The following is a 17718-nucleotide window of genomic DNA, read 5'->3' as shown; positions in this document are numbered from 1 at the left end:
CCTGGTCTCCCCCCAGCTGGATGAAGCCCATGGCAGTGCAGCCGTGTCCTGCTGCTGCCCACACCCAGCAGTGGGGCACGGGTAAATGTGGGCAAATCCCCCCCAGCGCTGTACCCGGACTGCTGGCATTGCCCTACTCAGGTTCTCTTGCTTGTGGGATGACGGGAGAAGGACCGGGATGACCCTCGACCTGCAGACCCGGCCCTGTGCCCTGTCCCTTCTGCCCTCTGGAGCTGCTCCGTGCACCTGCGCTGTCCCCTGGATCTGCTCGAGGACATTCACGGGCAGGTTGGCAGCTCCCCTGTCCCCACCCCGGTGTCCCGGGCTGTCCCTGCCCAATTCCCTGGGCCCAGCTGGAGCAGGGGGGTCCTGCAGCTTTCCCATACCCCGTGAAGGGAAGGGGAGCCCCACTCCCAGCCACGTCTTGAGCTGTGTCACCCGAGCTGACTCCCCATTAAGCTGCGTCCCCCATTACAGGATTGTCCCCGGTCCCCTTTGCGCAGCTGGGCGCTGAGACCGGGGCTCTGGTGTCACAGAAGCGTGAGGTCACAGCCCTTGTCCTCGCTGCCACCACCAGCTCCAAGCACAACCCAGCCCTCGTCCCCCACTGCCGCTGCCCCAGCCCCTCACCCTGCGGCCCTACACTGCCATCCGAGGCCCCCAAAAAGGAGCCAGCTGCCCCTCAGGAGGTACAGCCCCACGGCATGGCACTGTGCCCCCCCGGCCACCATCGTGGGGACATTCCTGGGCAATGCCATGGGCTGGGAGAAGCCCCTGTGGGGTTACCCAAATTACACACCTCTGCCTTGTGGGGACACATCCCCGCGTCCCCAGGGAGTGCAAACCTGTGGTGCTGCTTGCCAGGACGAGCTCGATACCACCCTAACCCTAACCCCAGTCCTAACCCTAACCCCTAGCCCTAACCCTAACCTTGTCTTGTCCTCGTCTTTCCCTCCCCCAGGCTGGAGACATGGGGGACCAGCCCCGTCCCCTGGGCAGCAGGGATCCAAAAAGCCACCTCCGCAAGGTGAGGGTCCCCGCGGCGGGGCTGCGCGGGGGGCTGGGGTGCTCGGGGGGGGGTGCTCACCCTGCCCGCCCCGCTCCACAGGTGCTGAAGGAGCTGTCGCTGCTCAGGCTGCTGAAGCGCACGAACCGCAGGATCCTGCGGCTGCACGCCGTGGCCGTGCAGTGCTGGCACTCGCTGGCGGCGCAGGGGCTGCCCGGCCTCCTGCCGCTCCCTCCCAGGTAGGTCGGGGGGGCAGAGGGGGCCCCGCGCCCCCAGCCCTGCTTGGCTGCCATGCGAAGGCACAGATTTGGAGGGGTGAGGAAGAGCTAAAGGGGGATGAACTGCGGGGATGTGAATCAGAGGTGGGTTTGGGGTGGGCTGGGAGGGTGCCAGGTTCAGCTGTACTGGAGGTCTGGGCTCAGGGCCAGCCTGGGGTGCACCAAACCACCCCGTTCCCTGCACCCCATGGGCACTGCAGGCCGTAGTGGCCCGGCACAGGCATTTCTCTGTGCTCCAGAGCCTCTCCCTCTGTGCTCCCTCCCTGTGGGCTGTTTGATGGGGCCACGCTGAGCCATGCCCTGGGGCTGTCTGGGCTGCCCAGGGCAGGACAAACGCACCCTTCTTCTTCTGGGATTTGGGCGCAGGATGTGCCACCTCACACCAAAACCACAGGAGGTCACGGAGGAGGCCGTCGGCAGCCCAGCAACCAACACCACCAGCAGCAAGGATGTGCCCATGGACCCCGAGACGGGGACCCCGCCGGGGGACCCCCAGCCGCTCACCAAGAACCAGGGGGCTGGCGAGGCCAAGAAGGACGTGCTGGGGACCCTGCCCCAGCGCTTCCACTTGCCGGCCCCCAAAGTGCTCTGCCGGCCGTCGGCCCAGCGCTGGGTCAAACCCTGCTGCACCCGCTCCTGCGGCGAGAGCCTGGAGCACGCGCTCACCATCCGCTACCCGCAGTGAGGGCGAGGCGCCGCTGCCATCGGTACGAACCCCAGGGTGCAGCATGCCCTGCTGGCTGGGCGGGGGTCTTTCTGCCTCGGGGACCCCCGTTAAGGCCCAGCTCGTTAGCGAGGTGGCCGTGCTGCTGGCTTTCCTTCCAGGGCTGCCGGAGGTTCGGGGCTGGGAGGAGCAGGAGGTGAGCTCCCGAGAGGAGATCTGTGGGGCGACGCACCGAGCCCTTGTGCTGTGAATAAAGGGAGTGAGCTGCGTCTCCCTGACCCAGACTTTCTGCCCGGGAGTTGTGTTTGGTTTGGCATCCCGCCGTGTTTGCGGCTTGGTGGGTTCCACTTTGGATTCGAGGGGATGGAGACATCGGGGGTGATGCCTGCGTACAGAGGGGCTGGAAAACTTCCCTCCGTGCACCCCATCACCAGGCACCTGGAAAAGCAATGCCCCTGCTGGGCTCGGGGACCAGCAGTCCCCAGGATGCCTGGCTGGGGTCAGGAGCCTCACACAGTCAGAGGTAGCAGCTGCAGGGCTCCGCTCCCCTGGGTTTCCTTCTGGGGAGCACGGCAGCATTTTCCCACCAGCCTCGCAGCTCAAACCCCAGCTATCCCCATCTCTCCAGCCTGGAGAAGGAGAGAAAATCGTCACCCATCTCCTGTGCGAGGAGGTGGTGGGCTGATCCTCCGGCAGGATTAATGGAGGGGCAGAGCTGCCACCGGGCTGTGAGCTGGGACGTGCCCGGCCCCCAGAGCAATGGGGGATCCAAAGCAGCCAGGAAACTGCTCCCAGTACAGCTGGGGTAAAGAAAAGCCACTCACTGGCCAGGAGCCAGGGCCGGGCTGTAAGGATGCAAACAGCCGCACGATCCCCTCCAGGACATTGCCACGACGGGAACTGCCGGTGCCAGGATCAGCAGAGAAAACTTTATAGCTGCAGGTGCCGAAATTTCGGGCTTTGAACCCACACGCACTCAGGTCTCTGTTTAACGTTTGGCCTTGGTTTGCCCTGCGAAATTACAGGGGGCTGCCCGGATTGCGGCTGCTGCAGGGCGGCGGCGTCCTCCTCATGCCCTGGGGCCGAGAACCGGGAGCTGCAGCCCCCGGGGGGCACGGGGCTGGGGGGGATTTTGGGGGCTGCCTCGGCAGCGAGGGGGGCGAGCCCAGCAGGGGGCACCCGGAGCGCACGGGGCGGGGGCGCGGAGTGCGGCTGGGGAGGGATGGAGAGAGGGGAGGAGGGAGGAGAGAAGGATGGAGGGAGGGATGGAGAGAAGGAGGAGACGGGTTTCGGGATCCAGGAAAGGGGCAGGGCGACCCCAGCCGGGGGCTGTGCGAAACCAGGGGGGGGGAGGTCCAAAAGGGCCGGGCTGGGGGCTGGGGGATGCCTCGCCCCCTCCCCAGGCTCTGCCCCGGCAGCCGCGCAGATCCGGGGGGCGCTGCCCCAGGGGTGCTCCGAGGAGCCGGGCTGCCCCTCCCCAGGTGCTCATTAGCGGCGGTCCGGCCCCCTCATTAATTAACCGTGGTCAAAGCCGCTAATTAGCTGCGGCCGGAGCCGGGGCGGGGAGCGCTGGCGGCCATGGGGGGCACCGGCACGGGATTAAGATTAGGATTAGGATTGGGGTTGCGGGATGGGGTGGCGGCGGGGCACGGCCGTGCTGCTCGTCCTGCTCGGCGCCCTGGGTAAGGCTGCGACCCCCGGCGGGTGGTGGGGGCTGCCCCGGCTGGGGTGCGGGTGCTGGAGCCGGGGAGGTGCTGCCCGGGCTGGGTTTGGGGGCTCTGGGCAGGGGCAGGGTCCCGTGCGGGTGTGCGGGGGGATGCTGGTGGGGGTCCTCTGCTTCTTCTCCGTGTCGTTGCCCCGTGGCTTTTCTCTGGGGGTTCCTTGCTGGCTGTGCCCCCCTGTTCCTGTCCTCAGTTTGAGCAGGGCAGGCAGGGAGGGAGGCACCCAGGCTGCTCCCCACATCATCTCTCTGAGCTCCCCCAAACAGGCAGGGCTGGGAAACAAGCGATGGGTGCGTGGTTTGCATGCGCCCTGCTCAGAAAGGGGAGCTTGCCCTGCCCTGGTGGCCCCAGGTGGGAGGTGGGCACTGTCCCCAAAGGTCTCTGAGCTCGCTCTGTCCCCTCGGGGGCTGGCAGGGCACCGGGCGCTGGGTACGGCGTGCACGGATGTCTACCGAGGCTTCTCGGACTGCGTCCTGAAGCTGGGGGAGAACATGGCCACGTACAAGGAGGAGGAGAGCATCGAGCCCCAGGGGCTGCACCGGGTCTGTGGGTGAGTACGGCCCTGTGCCGGGACCCCCTGTGTGTCCCACCCCGTGGGGATGGTCTCTGGGGGGGTGGGATGGGGCCCTGGACCCTCATGGGCTCCCCAGCAGCGCTGGGAGGGCAGGGGCTGGGTGACTGGGGGCACACATCCAGCACCTCTTCGTGCTGCTGTGGGCCTGGATCCCTCTGTGCACGCACCCTGCCTCCCTCCGACCCCAAACACGGGGAGAGCTCCCTGCATCCACCCACCTCCAGGCAGAGTCTGCATCCCCAGCCCTTAAAAATAGCTCCAGCCCCCAGGACTTGCACCGTGACCCCCTGCAGGTGTGGGGCTGGCAGGGCTTGACCTGGACCCCCAAGTGTTTGCATGGAGGTGCCAGGACCTGGCTGCGGGAGGCAGGCTGACTCCAGCTAGGTGCTGCAGGCACGCTGCCTCCCTCCCTTCCCAACCCATCATCTTTCGGGCTGGAATTGCCACCTACCCCTGGTATTTTGCATGACTGCAGTGCTGGGAGGACGTTAACTGTAGGAGACCCAGAATAGTAATGAAAGAGGTAAAAGAACCGAGAATTAGCTACCCTCAGTGCTTTCATTTCTAATTATTCGCTCTGGGAATGCGTTCCCCAGACAGAAACCCCGCTGATGGGGAGCTGGCTGTGTCCTGCTCCTCCTTGCCTCCCTCTCCACCAGACCACCTAGCTTAGGATGAAATGCCTCCCTGGGATGCAGTGGGAGCGGGGGCTGAAATGGGAACTGCTTTTCCTAGGCTGCGGTGTGAGTGGCTCCTTGGTATCAGAAAACAGCCGTGTGTGTGGCTCAGCATGTGCTTGGGGGGCTGCCGGAGGCGTGATTGCTCTCTGCTGAAACTCCCAGCTCCCGCTGAAATGAAGTGTAAGAGGAGGTTTTCAAGAGGCTCTGGGGCACTAAATAGGGAAGAACAGGATCTGGGAATCGGGGCTTGGGATGGGACCTTCCTCTGCGTGCACGGTGCTTCTGTGCCCAACTGCAGCCTGAACAGATGGAGGCTGTGAAGGGTGAAGGACCAGGGACTGTGATCCCTGCTGAAAGCAGAAGCAGGCTGGAGCTGCTTCCCCCAGCCACGTTTTGCCCAAATATTTCAGCCAGGCTAAACCCTCTCCTGGCAGAGCTGCCTGGGGCAGCGGCAGCAGCTCGGGGGTGAACGCGAGGGGTTGCCTGGGTTGGCACCGGGCTCTCATTATCTCAGGATATTTATTCTGCCACAGTGACTCTGTTTAATGAACTCGATCACAGCTGGCATTTTGACGTAAGCCTGGTAAGAAAACTAAATAAAGGAAGTGCTCCTGCCTGCCTGGACAAAGCTGTCATCTCCAGCACGGGGTGCTGAGACCGAAACAAGCTGCCCCTTCCCGTGCAGGGTGCGTTCGGCTCCCGTCCATCCCGAGGGACCCCGCAGCGAGCTGGTGGCCCCGTGGGGGCAGAGCAATTGCTCTCCTCATTGGAAGAAGTCCCGGGGGAAGGTTAGCAGCAAGCAGGCTCAGAGCCTTGTCTGTCCCTTGGCAAAATCCTTGTTTAGGAGGGAAGCTGCGACTTCAAACCACGCTGGGTGACCTGTGCCAGGTCGGCAGCACTGGGGTCTTGATTGCAGATGCTGCAGGTCCCTGGGGGCTGTGATCGCCTTCACTAACAAACCTGATTCAGAAGGAGAAGATAAGAAGGAGATCTGGGATAGGAGAAAGCCCCGAGAGGTCTGGACAGAAGCAGCGGGGTCGGTGCTGCAGGCTGCTGGCACCCGCTGCACCTTTTCTAGACCCGTGCCTATTTTGTGTTTCTGGAGCTCCTCAGAAGTCTCTTGCCATTGAATGTCTTCTGTTTGTGCAGGACAATACTGAGATAAATAGAGGTGCCTAATGAGAACACAATTCCCCAGCCTCTGCTGATATGTTATTTATAAATCCGCGAGAGGCTGCAGGAGCCGTTGTTCTCCTCTCCATGCCTGTGTTTTGCCCCACGTCAGCCTGAAGAAAGCCATAAATGAAGTGTGCTGGGCCTTTGACCGCACTTTCAGATGTTCAGGGTGCTCAGTGCTGAAAGGAAACACGCTGATGAAAAATAACGGGTTTTACTGACTTGCAAGAGGAAAAAAATAACATCAGTAATGTTTGGAATTTTAGCCAGGATGCTCTGAGGGACTGCGGAGGGGATGGGTGATGGTGTGGGGAAGGAGAAAGAGCAGCGAAGGGCTGTAGGGCCAGGATCCTTGCGTGGCTCCTGCTCAGCTGTGGGGTGAGAACAGCTCCACAACTTGGTCAGAGATCTGAGGCCGCAGCTTGCAGGGCCGGCACAGGGCAGCGAGGCTCTGCCTGGCTCCTTGGCCTCACCACACAGAGGGACTGACGGTGATGTCTCCGGGCTGCAGGTACTGGGATGAATTTCACATCTGTGCCCTGACGGTGCTCTGGGAGTGCCAGAAGGAAGCAGCGGCTGTCTGGGAGATGCTGAGGAGGGAGTCCCAGAAGGTCAAGTTTCAAGGCAGCTTGTTTGACCTCTGCAGCCCCAGCATGGCCCAGAGCTCTGCCTGGACCCAGGTTCCCAAACTTTCTGTCCTCGGCATCCCCCTCATCGTCACTTGGCTGAACTCAGGACTCGTAGCTCTGTAAGTACCACAGCAGAGGTGGGGGCAGCGTGTTGTGGCACCTTTCTGATCATTTTCTTCTCCAAATCCTTGAGGACTGCGATGTGGGGTGCTCAGTGAACGCTCAGCACTGTCCTGTATCCTGTATCCGAGACATGGAAGAGCTCGGCAGTGTCTTGTGGGTTTCTGTTCCTCTGTAATTTGGGATAATGCTTGTCCCCCTTTTGCCTCAAGGCACAGGTGTGGCTCTGGCTGCCTGCAGAATTTGTGGACTGTACACGTGGGATGGAGGACTTGGGGAAAAATGGCAAATCGGTTGTGAACGCTGAATTTTTTTTGCACTCTTCTATGGTTATTGGATGGAAACCCTTATCTGTAGCTGCCTGTTTCCACCAGATCAACTCCTCAGATTTTTGACTTAGGCACTGAAAATTAGATGGGGAATTTTCACACCGGTATTTGTGAGGTGCTGGGGATGGTGTATGTCCTGCCAACAGCATAGAGGTACTGGCCATCCCTCTTTGAGGACACTTTGAACACCCACTAAAGAATAACCACAGGTGCATGACTTCTTCACTAGCACACATCTGGACTCCTCAGTAACTCCTGTGTTATGTGTAAATCCCTTTTCTAAGGAAATGGAAAGGCAAAAATACTTGTGAGGAGAAACTACCTTTTAAAAAAAAAAATAAAAATATGGCAACTCTTGCTTTACAGCTTTTCCCAATGGTACCTGTAAGCAGCTCTGTGGGTAACTCTGTGTAATTCCAGAGAATTAAATCTTGTTGTACAGGCTGAGGCTATTTGTCCTGCGTCTTGTTTGAAAGCAGTCCCTTCCAGCTTCCTTTGCAACTGTGCTACAAGCATAAAAAGTGTTTTCGACAGAGGGGTGCTTGCGTGTGACTCCTGGGTGTGCTGTGAAAGCTCAGATACAGGGCAGTGTGAGGCAGCTGTGCTTTAAGGATGCTGATGAAGCTCTGCCCTGCCCTACTGCACAGGGTCATGGGAGCTGGAGGCACAGCATGGGCCCGTTACCTGTTTCTGTGAAGGTCTGGGGCCAGCCCCTCGCTAAGAAGAGCACCGTGAGCCTTGCTGGGTCTTCCTGCTGCTCCAGTGTGCTCCCCATACGGTGCTGCTGCTCCTGAATGGGGAAAGGGCTGGTTTCATCATGCCCTAAATTAGGGCTCAACAGCTGGATGTGGCTGTGAACTACATGCCCTAATTAAGGGACCCAGCTGCGTCTTTCATCAGACCTGAATTGTCCATGTTTGACTAAGAGGATGTTTTGGTCTGACTCCCCTAAGCACATCACTTTGGCTGTTTGCACAGACTGGCCACTTACCAAGGCACTTGTGGTGTTGTGGTGTTTTCTGTAAGGGAACAGTGGTTCAGGGCTCCTTAACGACAGCTCACATTCCTCTCCGGGCACTCCTGGGCTCTCTTACCTGCTCTACCACCCCTCCTTCCCCTCCAGGAGGGAAGGAATGGATGGAGGCACATTCCAAGCAGTAAGTTGGTGAGGAGCAGCTGGTGTTCAGACAGCACTTCAGCACAAGGTTAAACAGGCTGTCTGCAGCCACCACTTATGGACTCAGCATCGCTGGCACAGAGCCTGATGATACATAGGGGAGAAAGGCTAAACCAGAGCACTGCAGAGCCTGGACTGAACCACTTGGCTCTTTCGGTTTCCTTTCTATTCTGCTCCAACAGTGTGTGTTGCTTGATCTGCTCTCCCTTTCCCTCATCACCTTTTTTCCAGCCTGTTGTTTGCATCGGGGGAAAGCTGAGGCGGTGAGTATTGTGTGCAGCCAAGGCTGGAGTCTTTTGAATCCAGAAACTGCACCTGATTCATCTTTAGGGTAGGTGTTAAATGCCTTTAGGGAAACAAGCCCGTCAGAATTACCCTTCCTTAACTTCTCTTTGATTTTGGCATCTTCTCTTAAAATTTTGTACTTTTAAATGGCTTTGGAGGGGGGAAAAATGTAGAAGTTGCAGCAGAGATGTCCAAGAACCCAGAGAGCTTTTTGCAAACCTTGGGTGCAGATAGCTAGCTGATACTACCACTGTCTCTAAGAAGAGCAGGTGTTGGGGAAAATCTTCCCTGAAAGCAAAACCAACTCCATTGCACACACACAAAAAAATCATTAAGAAACAAAGACCATCTGCCACCATTCAGGTATGGAGCAGCAGAATTTTTTAAAGCCGAAGGTGCTGTGGAGACCTGACAATGCACACAAGTGATAATTAGGTTTCACAATATGGGAGTGACTAATTTCAGAGGTTTTCTCCTTAATTAGTGCATAATTTTTTGCAGAACTTCCCCTATGATTAGGACAGCTATGGTGTATTTCCTTTATAAAAATAAAAAGCACTGTACAGATTGATCCCTCAAAGGGAGCCTGCTTAAAGCAAGCACCTCTAACCCTGCAGCATGCTTCATGCTCGTGCAGCGTGCTTGGATGTCCCATGGCCTTGGTGTTGGATCCAGGTTTGTCAAGTCATCTTGTGTCCTTGCTCTGCCCAAGTGTCCCCAGACACAAAGCTGCACTGGAACTTTGGATCCCCCTCCAAGGATGTCTGTGAAAAGCAGTTGAAGTATATCTTATGCACACAAAGTAAGGAGGTAAGTGTTCCTTGGTCCAGAGTCTTCATCCCTGTTCCTCCAGGGGAACAAAGCTAGCACCTCTTTAACACAGTCTCACAGCAACCCTGGGATCTGCTGTCTGTTCTCCGTTAAGAAATGGGACTAGTGTGACTTCTCTCCTTCATGTATGCTCACTTATATTCACTCACCCAGTCCTCTGCTCCACAGTTGCCTGGAGATCATTCCTAAGGAGCACTGGGATTTGGTGTGGTATTCAGCCTTGAATTAAACCTGCAAACCTTCCCTGCACAGGGCTGGGACATTCCTTCTCAATACTAACAACAAAAAGCAGGAGAGGGCAAAATGACCCTGAAAGAGTCTGAAAATACAACTGATGGTAGCGAGCCAGTGTTTGGCAGCCCCAAGGCAGAACATGCTCTGTGCTGTGTGCCGTGACCATGCGCATGGATCTCGTTTCTGAAGGAGATACTGGCACCTACTGGAAGACCAAGCACCAGTTTGTTCATGTCTGGGCTGAATGGGACTGGAAGGAAGGCAAGGATCCTCATATGGGAGAAACCAGCAGGTTTTAAGGAGGGAAAAAGCGTCTTGCTGAGTTCACAGCAGAGTTAGAGGGGAAGCAGTAGGAAATGACCTTGGGGGGGCCCTCCAGAAAGTTTTGGCTCCTGTACAGGAGAACTTCTGTAAACTTTTTCCTCTGAAAAACTGCTGCTATACTCATGATGGGACTAAAACTGGGCTTAAAGGGGGTTTGGTTAGCAACAGGGGGACTAAGACTGAGCTTAAATGGGGTTTAGTTAGCAATAGGTACTGGTGAAATCTCAGACTACAAAAAGTTCTGTCTAAACGCATGCAGCCATCAATCCTTCCTTCTCTGCTGCAACCCCCCAAAATAGTTAAAATGTCAGAATTTTACCCTGCCTGAATCCATAGAATCCATAGTATCTGGATAGAGCACAAATAGAAACAGTTTCTCACCAGTAATAAAAGTCAAAAGAGCAACTTCGAAGAGAGTTTATCAACCTCAAATCATCCCATCAACTCTCAACAAACTAAATTAGCAAATAATTTACACAAATTGGCATTTACAAACATGGACATACAAAGGAAAGTTACTGCAGCAAGAAGCTGCACAGGAGAACAATCTTTCTTTAGGACTTGCTTTGCCCTCTTTGGGATCTCACAAGCAAAACAGCCCTTAGCAGACCACACAAGATGCAGGTCTGCCCTTTGGCTGTGAGGTTTTTGTTTGTGGTAGCCCAACAGGTGAGATTTTTGGAAGCATCTCTAACTGACCGTGCATCCTAACACTTTGAGAACCAAGTAGAGGTTTCTTACTTGAATAAATGGTACCTCAACCAGACTGCCTATGCTGCTAGATTTTTGAGGCCTGACAGGAAGACCCAGGCAACCAGGAAGGGTAGTATGGCTATAGAAACTTCTGCAGATTTCCCCCAAAACAGCCCCAGCCCAGGACTAAGCATGTGGAGGCCCTGGGCTGCTGACACGCTTTCTGAAGCAAGCATTATGCTGCCTGATTTGCCCAGATACTTCTGTTGCCACAATACAGACGTTCATGGTATTTCTTGAAGTGCTTAGCTTCCCAGTAACATGCTCGCAGCAACATAATACCTTTATTATTACAAAAGATTTCTTCAGCAAACTGCTGTCTGACATCTCTATGTATTAAACATGGAAACAGCAAACAAACCCATCTAAGATTATAGGTTATTTAGGGTCTCAGCTGGTGATTCACATTAAGTACAATTATGTTCTCTTTCCCCCATCCATTCACTTCTTTCCAAGGAAAGCACATGCGAATTACAACCTGGTAGCAGCAGCTCCTGGCCCTGCTCTCACTGTGCCAGCTCCTGCAAGATGAGCTGACCACTGTAATACCCATACAGGGACCTCTCACATTTGCTTAATTCCAGGTGCTCCTCACGCACGAAGATTTGCTACTTACTTTTTAACAGTCTCATGAACGAAGAGCTTAAGAGCACACTTGCCATACAGTCATTAATGCTTTGTGTTAATAAAATAAACATCTGCTCCTCCCTGTTGTCTGATGACGACAGAGGAGATGCTCACACTTGCGCAGTCACCAAGATCTTAAAAAAAAAAAAAAAAAGTCTAAACAGACCTGCTGTGCTTCTTCAGTGATGACTTTCAGGCATTAGATGTACTTGTGCTGGAAACAATGATGCAATGCGGCACGTTGTTGCCAGAGCAAGTTTATACGTTGGATTTGGGAGCAGAATTCAGTGGGATTTCTCTGAGTTCTATCCTCATGCAGAGGTACTCCCCAATTGCAGCCATGAGCGCTGTGCACACGATGTGCACCAGCCACCACGTCAGAGTTGAGGGAAAGTGCGAGTTATAAATCCAGCAGCCCAGAAGATGGAAGAAGTGAACTGTGACTGTGAAATCCAGGCACTGCTTTCCTCTTCGGATGAAGTACAGCAACCCCAGAGCACTGCAAAGTAAAGACAGATGAATAAACATCATGCTGCACTGTGCCCGTGGAAAAGGGGATATGGCAAGATCTAGTAGGAATTGTTGGTGCTAGTTATCAAGACGTTTTAGGACTTCTTAACTGTTTTAAGGATAGGTTGTTCTTCACATTGCTCATGGATACTGTAGCAAGATTTAAATGGCTTACAGCATTTTAATTATACGACAGCAGGCAAATGAGCTTTTAGTTTAAGAATTCCTGCCTGGCTCTCTGTGCTATCTCCCCCAGTAATCTCTGCCTAGTGGCAGGCACAAAGTACAGTACAGCTTACAGATCAGTGTTTGCTGAGACTCATTAATTCTAACGTTCAGTAAAATCTCTCATGGGAGGCAAGACTCATTTTTGGACTGGGAAACTGAGGCAGTAAAGTGAGATGACTTATCGGGGATCAGGATAAGTCACCTTCAGAGCCAGCAGCTCCCAGCTGGCCTCCTCTCCAGACCAGAGGCACAGGGAATAACCTGACCTCAAGGGATGTGCACTGGGCTTCCAGGAGGTGTGAGAGCGGCGGTGGTCACGCTGAATTCTCACAGAGCTCAATGTTATGAAGGAGTAAGCACAAGACACCGGGACCGCTGGCGTAACAGGAGCGCTATGCCTGTCCCAGCAACTCGCTGACTTACCAGGTGAGCGCGTTGAGGATGAAAGCCATCATGGAGAGCCTCCCGGGTGGGGTTGAGAAGCCTAAAATCTGCACAGCATCGTTAGTAAGAGACCACAGCGCCCATCGCAGCCAGCCTCACCCCACGGGCACTGCCCTGCACCCGCTACGCCCCATACGAGGGGCCGGGGCTGCAGCAGCCCTGCCGGGGGTACCCCACAGGGACCCGATGCCTCCCACAGCCCCGGCGGCTCCGGATCCCCTCGGGGGGCTCCCACGAAGCACCCCCGGGACCGGGACCCCCGCACGGAGCTCGGTGTCCCCCGAGGAGGTGGGGGGGGGACGGGACGGGGCAGCCCCTTCCTCACCTCGTCGCTGAAGACCTGGTGCAGGGAGGGCCGGGTGCTGCCCAGGGCGCCGAGGAGGGCGAGCCAGAGGCCGAGCGAGCTGTAGTAGGCGGCCTGCAGCAGCACCATCTGCGCCACGATCAGCGCCGGGTCCCACACGTAGCTGCGGAACTGCGCCGCCATCTCACGGCGGATGGGGCCGCGGGGCGGCGGCCGGCAGCGCCCCGCAGCGGGCGGGAGGACCCGGGGTGGGGGCTCGGGGGGGGGCTGCTCCTTGCCCGGCCTTCATGGGGTCTGCTGCGCCTCGTGGGCTCTGCTCGAGGGGCTCTGAGGCACGGGAGGAGCTGCCCAGCAGCGAGCGTTGCCGTCTCTTTCCCCCAGCCCGCTGCCCGCCCGTCCCTACTTCAGCATGTGGCCCTGGAGCAGTAGATGCGTGCGCTGGCAACACCTTTGTGTCTCACGGCTGCTCGTGTAGGCTTGTTTTTTGGGAGGGTTTCCACCCTTAATCGGTGTTTTCTTCTTTGTATGCCTCACACAAGGAGTCCCTCCTGCTCTGCTGTGCCCGCTCTGTCACCCGCTTCTGGCTGCCGAAGCTCATTTTGGGGGTCTGAAGGGCGCTGCCCTGCCCACATGGCTCCTGGCGTGAGAGCCATCGCTGCCTGCACGCCCTTGTCCCCAAGGCTTCGGGACAGCAGAGCCGTCCAGGGGTAAGATTTCGGTGGAGAAAGGCGAGAGGCAGCTGCAGAGCTCCCGGTGGCTGCAAACGCGAGGAGGAGGCTGAAGGAGGAAGGCAGCTTCATGGGAGGCGGTGGGCGAGCATCAGTCGTGGGCATGGAATATTTCTGGCTATGGGAACTCAGATTACGATCTCTGGTATTTTCTCATGACGTTTTTTCCACTTCCCAGTAAGGGAAGTTCCACACGCTGCTTTGCCGCGTGTTTCTCCTTGTTCTGTGGATGTCGCTGTGCCGATGCACGTTTGACATGCTTCCCTCCCTGTTCCCGGACCTGTTGCTCCTAGGAAGAATTGTGCAAGGCTGCACGCCATGGACGTGGGCTGTGACTGCTGAGTTTTCACAGGGGCCTTCAGAGAATTTGTCTCTGCTGAAACGTGCCAACCTTAGTGAGTGTAAAAGTGAACACGGGAAAATCCCGGGCCTTATCAAAGCTGCCTGCTGGCAGCACATTGCTGAGCATGAATTGTGAGACTCAACACATCCTCTGGTACTTCTTGGTAGAAATTGGTTTCCTTTCCTGAAGTCTGCTGCGCTGGCCTCTCTGAGATGTGCAAGCCGTCACATAGATACTAACTTTCACTTCTCTGGTTCCTTTTTAAGCTTTGTACAACAAAATTTCCTTTGCCAGCAAAAATTCTAGTTGTTTAGTCAGAGCTGACTAAAACTTCATGCTTGTGTAATAGAAGTCCTGGCAGGGCTGTTGGTGTAATTGCTGGGTATCTTTCCACAGCCTCAGTCATCAGCAAAAATATTTCAGCTTTATACTATAGCCCCTGGGAGCACACGATACGAGATAGTGTTTTGGGAGGTACCTGCTTGAATTCCTTCCAGATTTGAGTGTCCTCCCTGCTTGGTTGCTGCCCCATAATTGAAGCTGTCAGTGTGGCAGCAGGCACGTCAGACCCGTGCGTTCAGATTTCCTCCTGCCCTGCAGCGGGAACAGTCCCACGGCACAAAGCTGTGTGCTCTGTCCTGGGGGTCAGCTGCAGCCCATCTCACAAGATCCTGGATGACACGCTACAAGGTTGTGTTTGCTCATCTCCTGAGTCCAGCTCTTCCTCCTCCCCAAGCTGCCCCTGCTTACAGGGCCGTGTCCTCCTGGAAGAAGAGATCTCACCAAGGGGAGCCTCGCTTCGCACCTCTTCTCTGCGGGAAGGGTTAAAGTGGACATGGAAAGGAAAAGTTTTGGGGAAATAAGTGCATTTTCAATTTTCATTTTCTTCTTCTTAGATGAAACGAAAGTCATACACAGCTGTGGAGGAAAGATGTGTTAAGGGGGAAAGGGATGTCGAAGCACAGACGTTATGCTTTCTAGCTTACCACAGCACATGTTGCTTGTCTCGCTTCTGATTAGGATGCCCTTTGCTAACCAGCTGACTGTTTTGTGCGTGACACCTGCGTGTCACGGAGAGCAGCAGGTGGAAGAAGAAATGGCGATATGCCCAGGACACAGCAGATGCCCTGAGAGTGTACCCAGATCACATGTAACTTCTCTATCGGGGGGATGGAATAAGAATGCCCTATTTAGCCAGGGATTCTTTCCATAAGAAACGGCTGTGTAGGACGGTATTGTTTTGCCTCCTCAGGAATCATTTCCTAAAACAGGAAGTTATTTGTTTAGATCATCTACATTTTACTAACTGACGGACAAAGGGCAGTGCTGCTATCTGAACTGATCCTTGTTGGGGTTCATTTACCCCTTGGAAGGTCAGATGTTTTTAAAACTCTACCTAAGGTTTCTCAGTGCTTGAGAAAATATCTTTTTCCTGCCCAATGCAGTAGCATTTGTGATCTAGAATTGTCTAAGATGGCTCAGCATATGGCCTCAGGATTATCTAGACATTTCTTCATATGCCGTATAAAAATGCAATTCCCCTCTCTCCAAATGCAGTCGGACACTGCATTCTACTTCCAGCGTGTTTGTGTCATGTATTGGGAACTGGCAGGCATTTATGTTTATTTTCAATGTAAGAGTTAGTTAACTGCTCACTGAGGAACATGGGGTTAGGAACAATTGTGGCCCGCCTACGTTATTTCTCTGCCAACTAATTTTAAATGGAGAAGGGAACCGATACACCTTGAATGTGAGCATTCACTGCCTGGAACAAATATGAGGCTTGGTGTTTTTTTTTGTTTTTTTTTTTTTTTTTTTTTCTTTCTGCTTCCCTCACTTTTAGTGAGGCTTCAGGAGAGTACAGTTCAGCTGAGCATTTTTCTATCAGGGTCCATTTGTCCTGTCACTCTCGGTGAATGTCATATACCCACGATTTTTCTGCATTGTTCCAGAGAGAGGAGAACGGCAGTGTTTTAAGAAGAGACATGTGAAGGGCAAAATGAAGCAGGCTACTTTATGCCATGGTTTTGAAGAACTGTGTTACAATTTTTGTGGCTGCGTTTCCTCTCATATGATTGTTTTTGAGACACTGCAAGTTGTGTGTGTGTGGTAGGGAGGTGGAACTACAGGATGAACTTTGAAAATGTCATCAGTAGAGTTATATCAATTTGTTCTTGAGGTTGGAAAATTAGGGTCTCGTTTAATTTTCTTTTCTGTTTTCCAGAAGTCCAAGATTTCTTTCAGGTTATTTGCAGGACTGTGCACACAGATGTGGCTGTGACAGACGATGGCGTGGTCCCAGGGCCAGGGAGGCAGGCTGGCTCCTGTCCACTCTGTCAGAGCAGGAACGCTCACCGTGATCAGAACTTCCCTAAGAGGGAAAATGAGGTCCGGTGCCACGCAGAGGGATTTTGTAGTGGACGGATGTGAGTTGAGGGGTATAAAAGCCCGGAGGTGTATTGTGCTTGTTGCAAGAGGAAGTTAACAGGAAAGTCAGCACGGTTTGTAGCCACAATACAGGCAGCCGTCTTCGAAAGCACTTTTGTGGTTGCTGCTTTACCTGGAAAGAGGTGTAGAGGGATCACAGCGCACAAACGTGGGCCTCATGCAGAGGGTTAGGGAGGAGCACACTGCTTCTGTCCACCTCATGCTGCTGAGGCTGTCCCTGCCTGACAGGGGCCAGCCTTTGCACGTTCACCCCATCCCATCTGCTCTTGTTCCTTCCTGCCTGCTGCTGCCCACCTCGGTGGGGTGTCCAGAGCTGGAGACTGATGAGAGCTGGGCTGCCCTGCCGCGCCAGGAGTGCCTCTTTGATCAGCTACCCTGCGTGATGAAACGAGGGCAATAAGGAAGGGGAGTGATCCAGCCCACAGCACAGAGCCCTCCCTGACGTCCTCAACGGCCTTGGATGCTGAGGTGAACCAGAGGTTTACTGATAAATCGCTGTCCTGAGCACAGGGGGGCAATTACTACAGGAAACTCCATCCCAGCCTCCAGGCTGGTTCCTACCCCCACCTGGCTGTGTGCCGTTTTCAGATTTTATGTTTGCAAGCTCAGAGCAGCGCCCCTTGTCAGGTCATACGGGACCAGCTCCACAGCCAGCTCGGGACAGTGCTGCAAGGAGGGTCTCCTGCCAGCAGAGTCCCCACGCAGGTACAGTCCTAACACAACACAACGAGACCTCGTGGCCTCAGCTCACACCCCCATGTATCATCCCAAATATACAGTTGGGAAGGCTGCTTCACCCGAGAGATGTCTTTGCTTTGAGGGTCAGCACGTAAAGGTGGGGCAGGGAGGCTGCGAGGTCTCGTGGCGCAGCACAGGAGTGGTGGAGCGGGCTGAGAACCAGCTCTAGCAGAGTCTGGACCCATAACGGGCCGATGGGGGCATGGCACACGCACACGCTTTGTAGTCCGGGCATTGCTTCCTCATTAAGAATATATTGTACTCTCTATAAAATAATAAAATAAAAAAAAAAAAAGAAGTGCAATCCAGTGTGGCCTGCAGTGTGAACAAGGGACACAGGGCATGCCAGTGTGCTAGTTCAGGTGCACCCCAGGCTATTTCAGGGCAGGAACTGACGCTGTCAACAAACAACAAACAACAAATACCCACGATGAGGCAAAGTAATCAATGGCAAGAAAAACCTGAAATAGTTAAACTCTGCTGTCGTGGTGTTTTTTTTTTTTTTTTTTTTTTTTGACTACCTGGGGTTTTTTTTGCACACGCTGCTTGCACAGAAAACAGATGGAG

The 17718-nt window shown here is 54.8% G+C and overlaps 3 protein-coding genes across 4 annotated transcripts; 2 read left to right on the top strand and 1 right to left on the bottom strand.

The window, feature by feature from the left end:
• Positions 1 to 67: 67 nt before the first annotated feature.
• TP53TG5 (TP53 target 5) lies at positions 68 to 2232 on the top strand. The gene is made up of 5 exons (XM_084538337.1): positions 68 to 81; positions 172 to 288; positions 962 to 1027; positions 1109 to 1245; positions 1651 to 2232. The coding sequence occupies exons 3-5, from the start codon at positions 971 to 973 to the stop codon at positions 1967 to 1969; spliced, it is 513 nt and encodes a 170-aa protein (XP_084394463.1). The 5' UTR covers positions 68 to 81; positions 172 to 288; positions 962 to 970; the 3' UTR covers positions 1970 to 2232.
• A 1280-nt stretch (positions 2233 to 3512) lies between these two features.
• Positions 3513 to 7625, top strand: LOC311445822 (neuritin-like). 2 transcript variants are annotated; one of them, XM_084538332.1, is made up of 4 exons: positions 3513 to 3630; positions 4084 to 4219; positions 6611 to 6847; positions 6922 to 7625. In XM_084538332.1, the coding sequence occupies exons 1-4, from the start codon at positions 3579 to 3581 to the stop codon at positions 6944 to 6946; spliced, it is 450 nt and encodes a 149-aa protein (XP_084394458.1). In that variant the 5' UTR covers positions 3513 to 3578; the 3' UTR covers positions 6947 to 7625. The 2 variants fall into 2 exon arrangements, with proteins under 2 accessions (XP_084394458.1, XP_084394457.1); XM_084538331.1 differs by lacking the exon at positions 3513 to 3630 and having other exon boundaries at positions 3713 to 4219.
• A 3426-nt stretch (positions 7626 to 11051) lies between these two features.
• Positions 11052 to 13168, bottom strand: SYS1 (SYS1 golgi trafficking protein). Its single transcript, XM_084538333.1, has 3 exons — positions 12916 to 13168; positions 12570 to 12637; positions 11052 to 11907 (listed from the first exon to the last, which is right to left on the bottom strand). Exons 1-3 carry the CDS (start codon positions 13075 to 13077, stop codon positions 11667 to 11669), a joined length of 471 nt encoding a protein of 156 aa, XP_084394459.1. The 5' UTR covers positions 13078 to 13168; the 3' UTR covers positions 11052 to 11666.
• Positions 13169 to 17718: the final 4550 nt, after the last annotated feature.

This window comes from Aythya ferina, assembly GCF_964211825.1.
Source record: "Aythya ferina genome assembly, chromosome: 16".
Taxonomy (NCBI): Eukaryota; Metazoa; Chordata; class Aves; order Anseriformes; family Anatidae; genus Aythya; species Aythya ferina.
This window is presented reverse-complemented; position numbering and strand designations above follow the sequence as displayed.

Coding starts and splice junctions, on each gene's coding strand:
- TP53TG5 (XM_084538337.1), top strand. CDS start 971: ATGGGGGACCAGCCCCGTCCCCTGGGCAGCAGGGATCCAAAAAGCCAC. Junction 1,028..1,108: donor CAAAAAGCCACCTCCGCAAG/GTGAGGGTCCCC, acceptor CCCGCTCCACAG/GTGCTGAAGGAGCTGTCGCT. Junction 1,246..1,650: donor CTCCTGCCGCTCCCTCCCAG/GTAGGTCGGGGG, acceptor ATTTGGGCGCAG/GATGTGCCACCTCACACCAA.
- LOC311445822 (XM_084538331.1), top strand. CDS start 3,765: ATGCTGGTGGGGGTCCTCTGCTTCTTCTCCGTGTCGTTGCCCCGTGGC. Junction 4,220..6,610: donor GGGCTGCACCGGGTCTGTGG/GTGAGTACGGCC, acceptor TCCGGGCTGCAG/GTACTGGGATGAATTTCACA. Junction 6,848..6,921: donor AACTCAGGACTCGTAGCTCT/GTAAGTACCACA, acceptor CAAATCCTTGAG/GACTGCGATGTGGGGTGCTC.
- SYS1 (XM_084538333.1), bottom strand. CDS start 13,077: ATGGCGGCGCAGTTCCGCAGCTACGTGTGGGACCCGGCGCTGATCGTG. Junction 12,638..12,915: donor ACCAGGTCTTCAGCGACGAG/GTGAGGAAGGGG, acceptor GATGCTGTGCAG/ATTTTAGGCTTCTCAACCCC. Junction 11,908..12,569: donor ATCCTCAACGCGCTCACCTG/GTAAGTCAGCGA, acceptor TTTACTTTGCAG/TGCTCTGGGGTTGCTGTACT.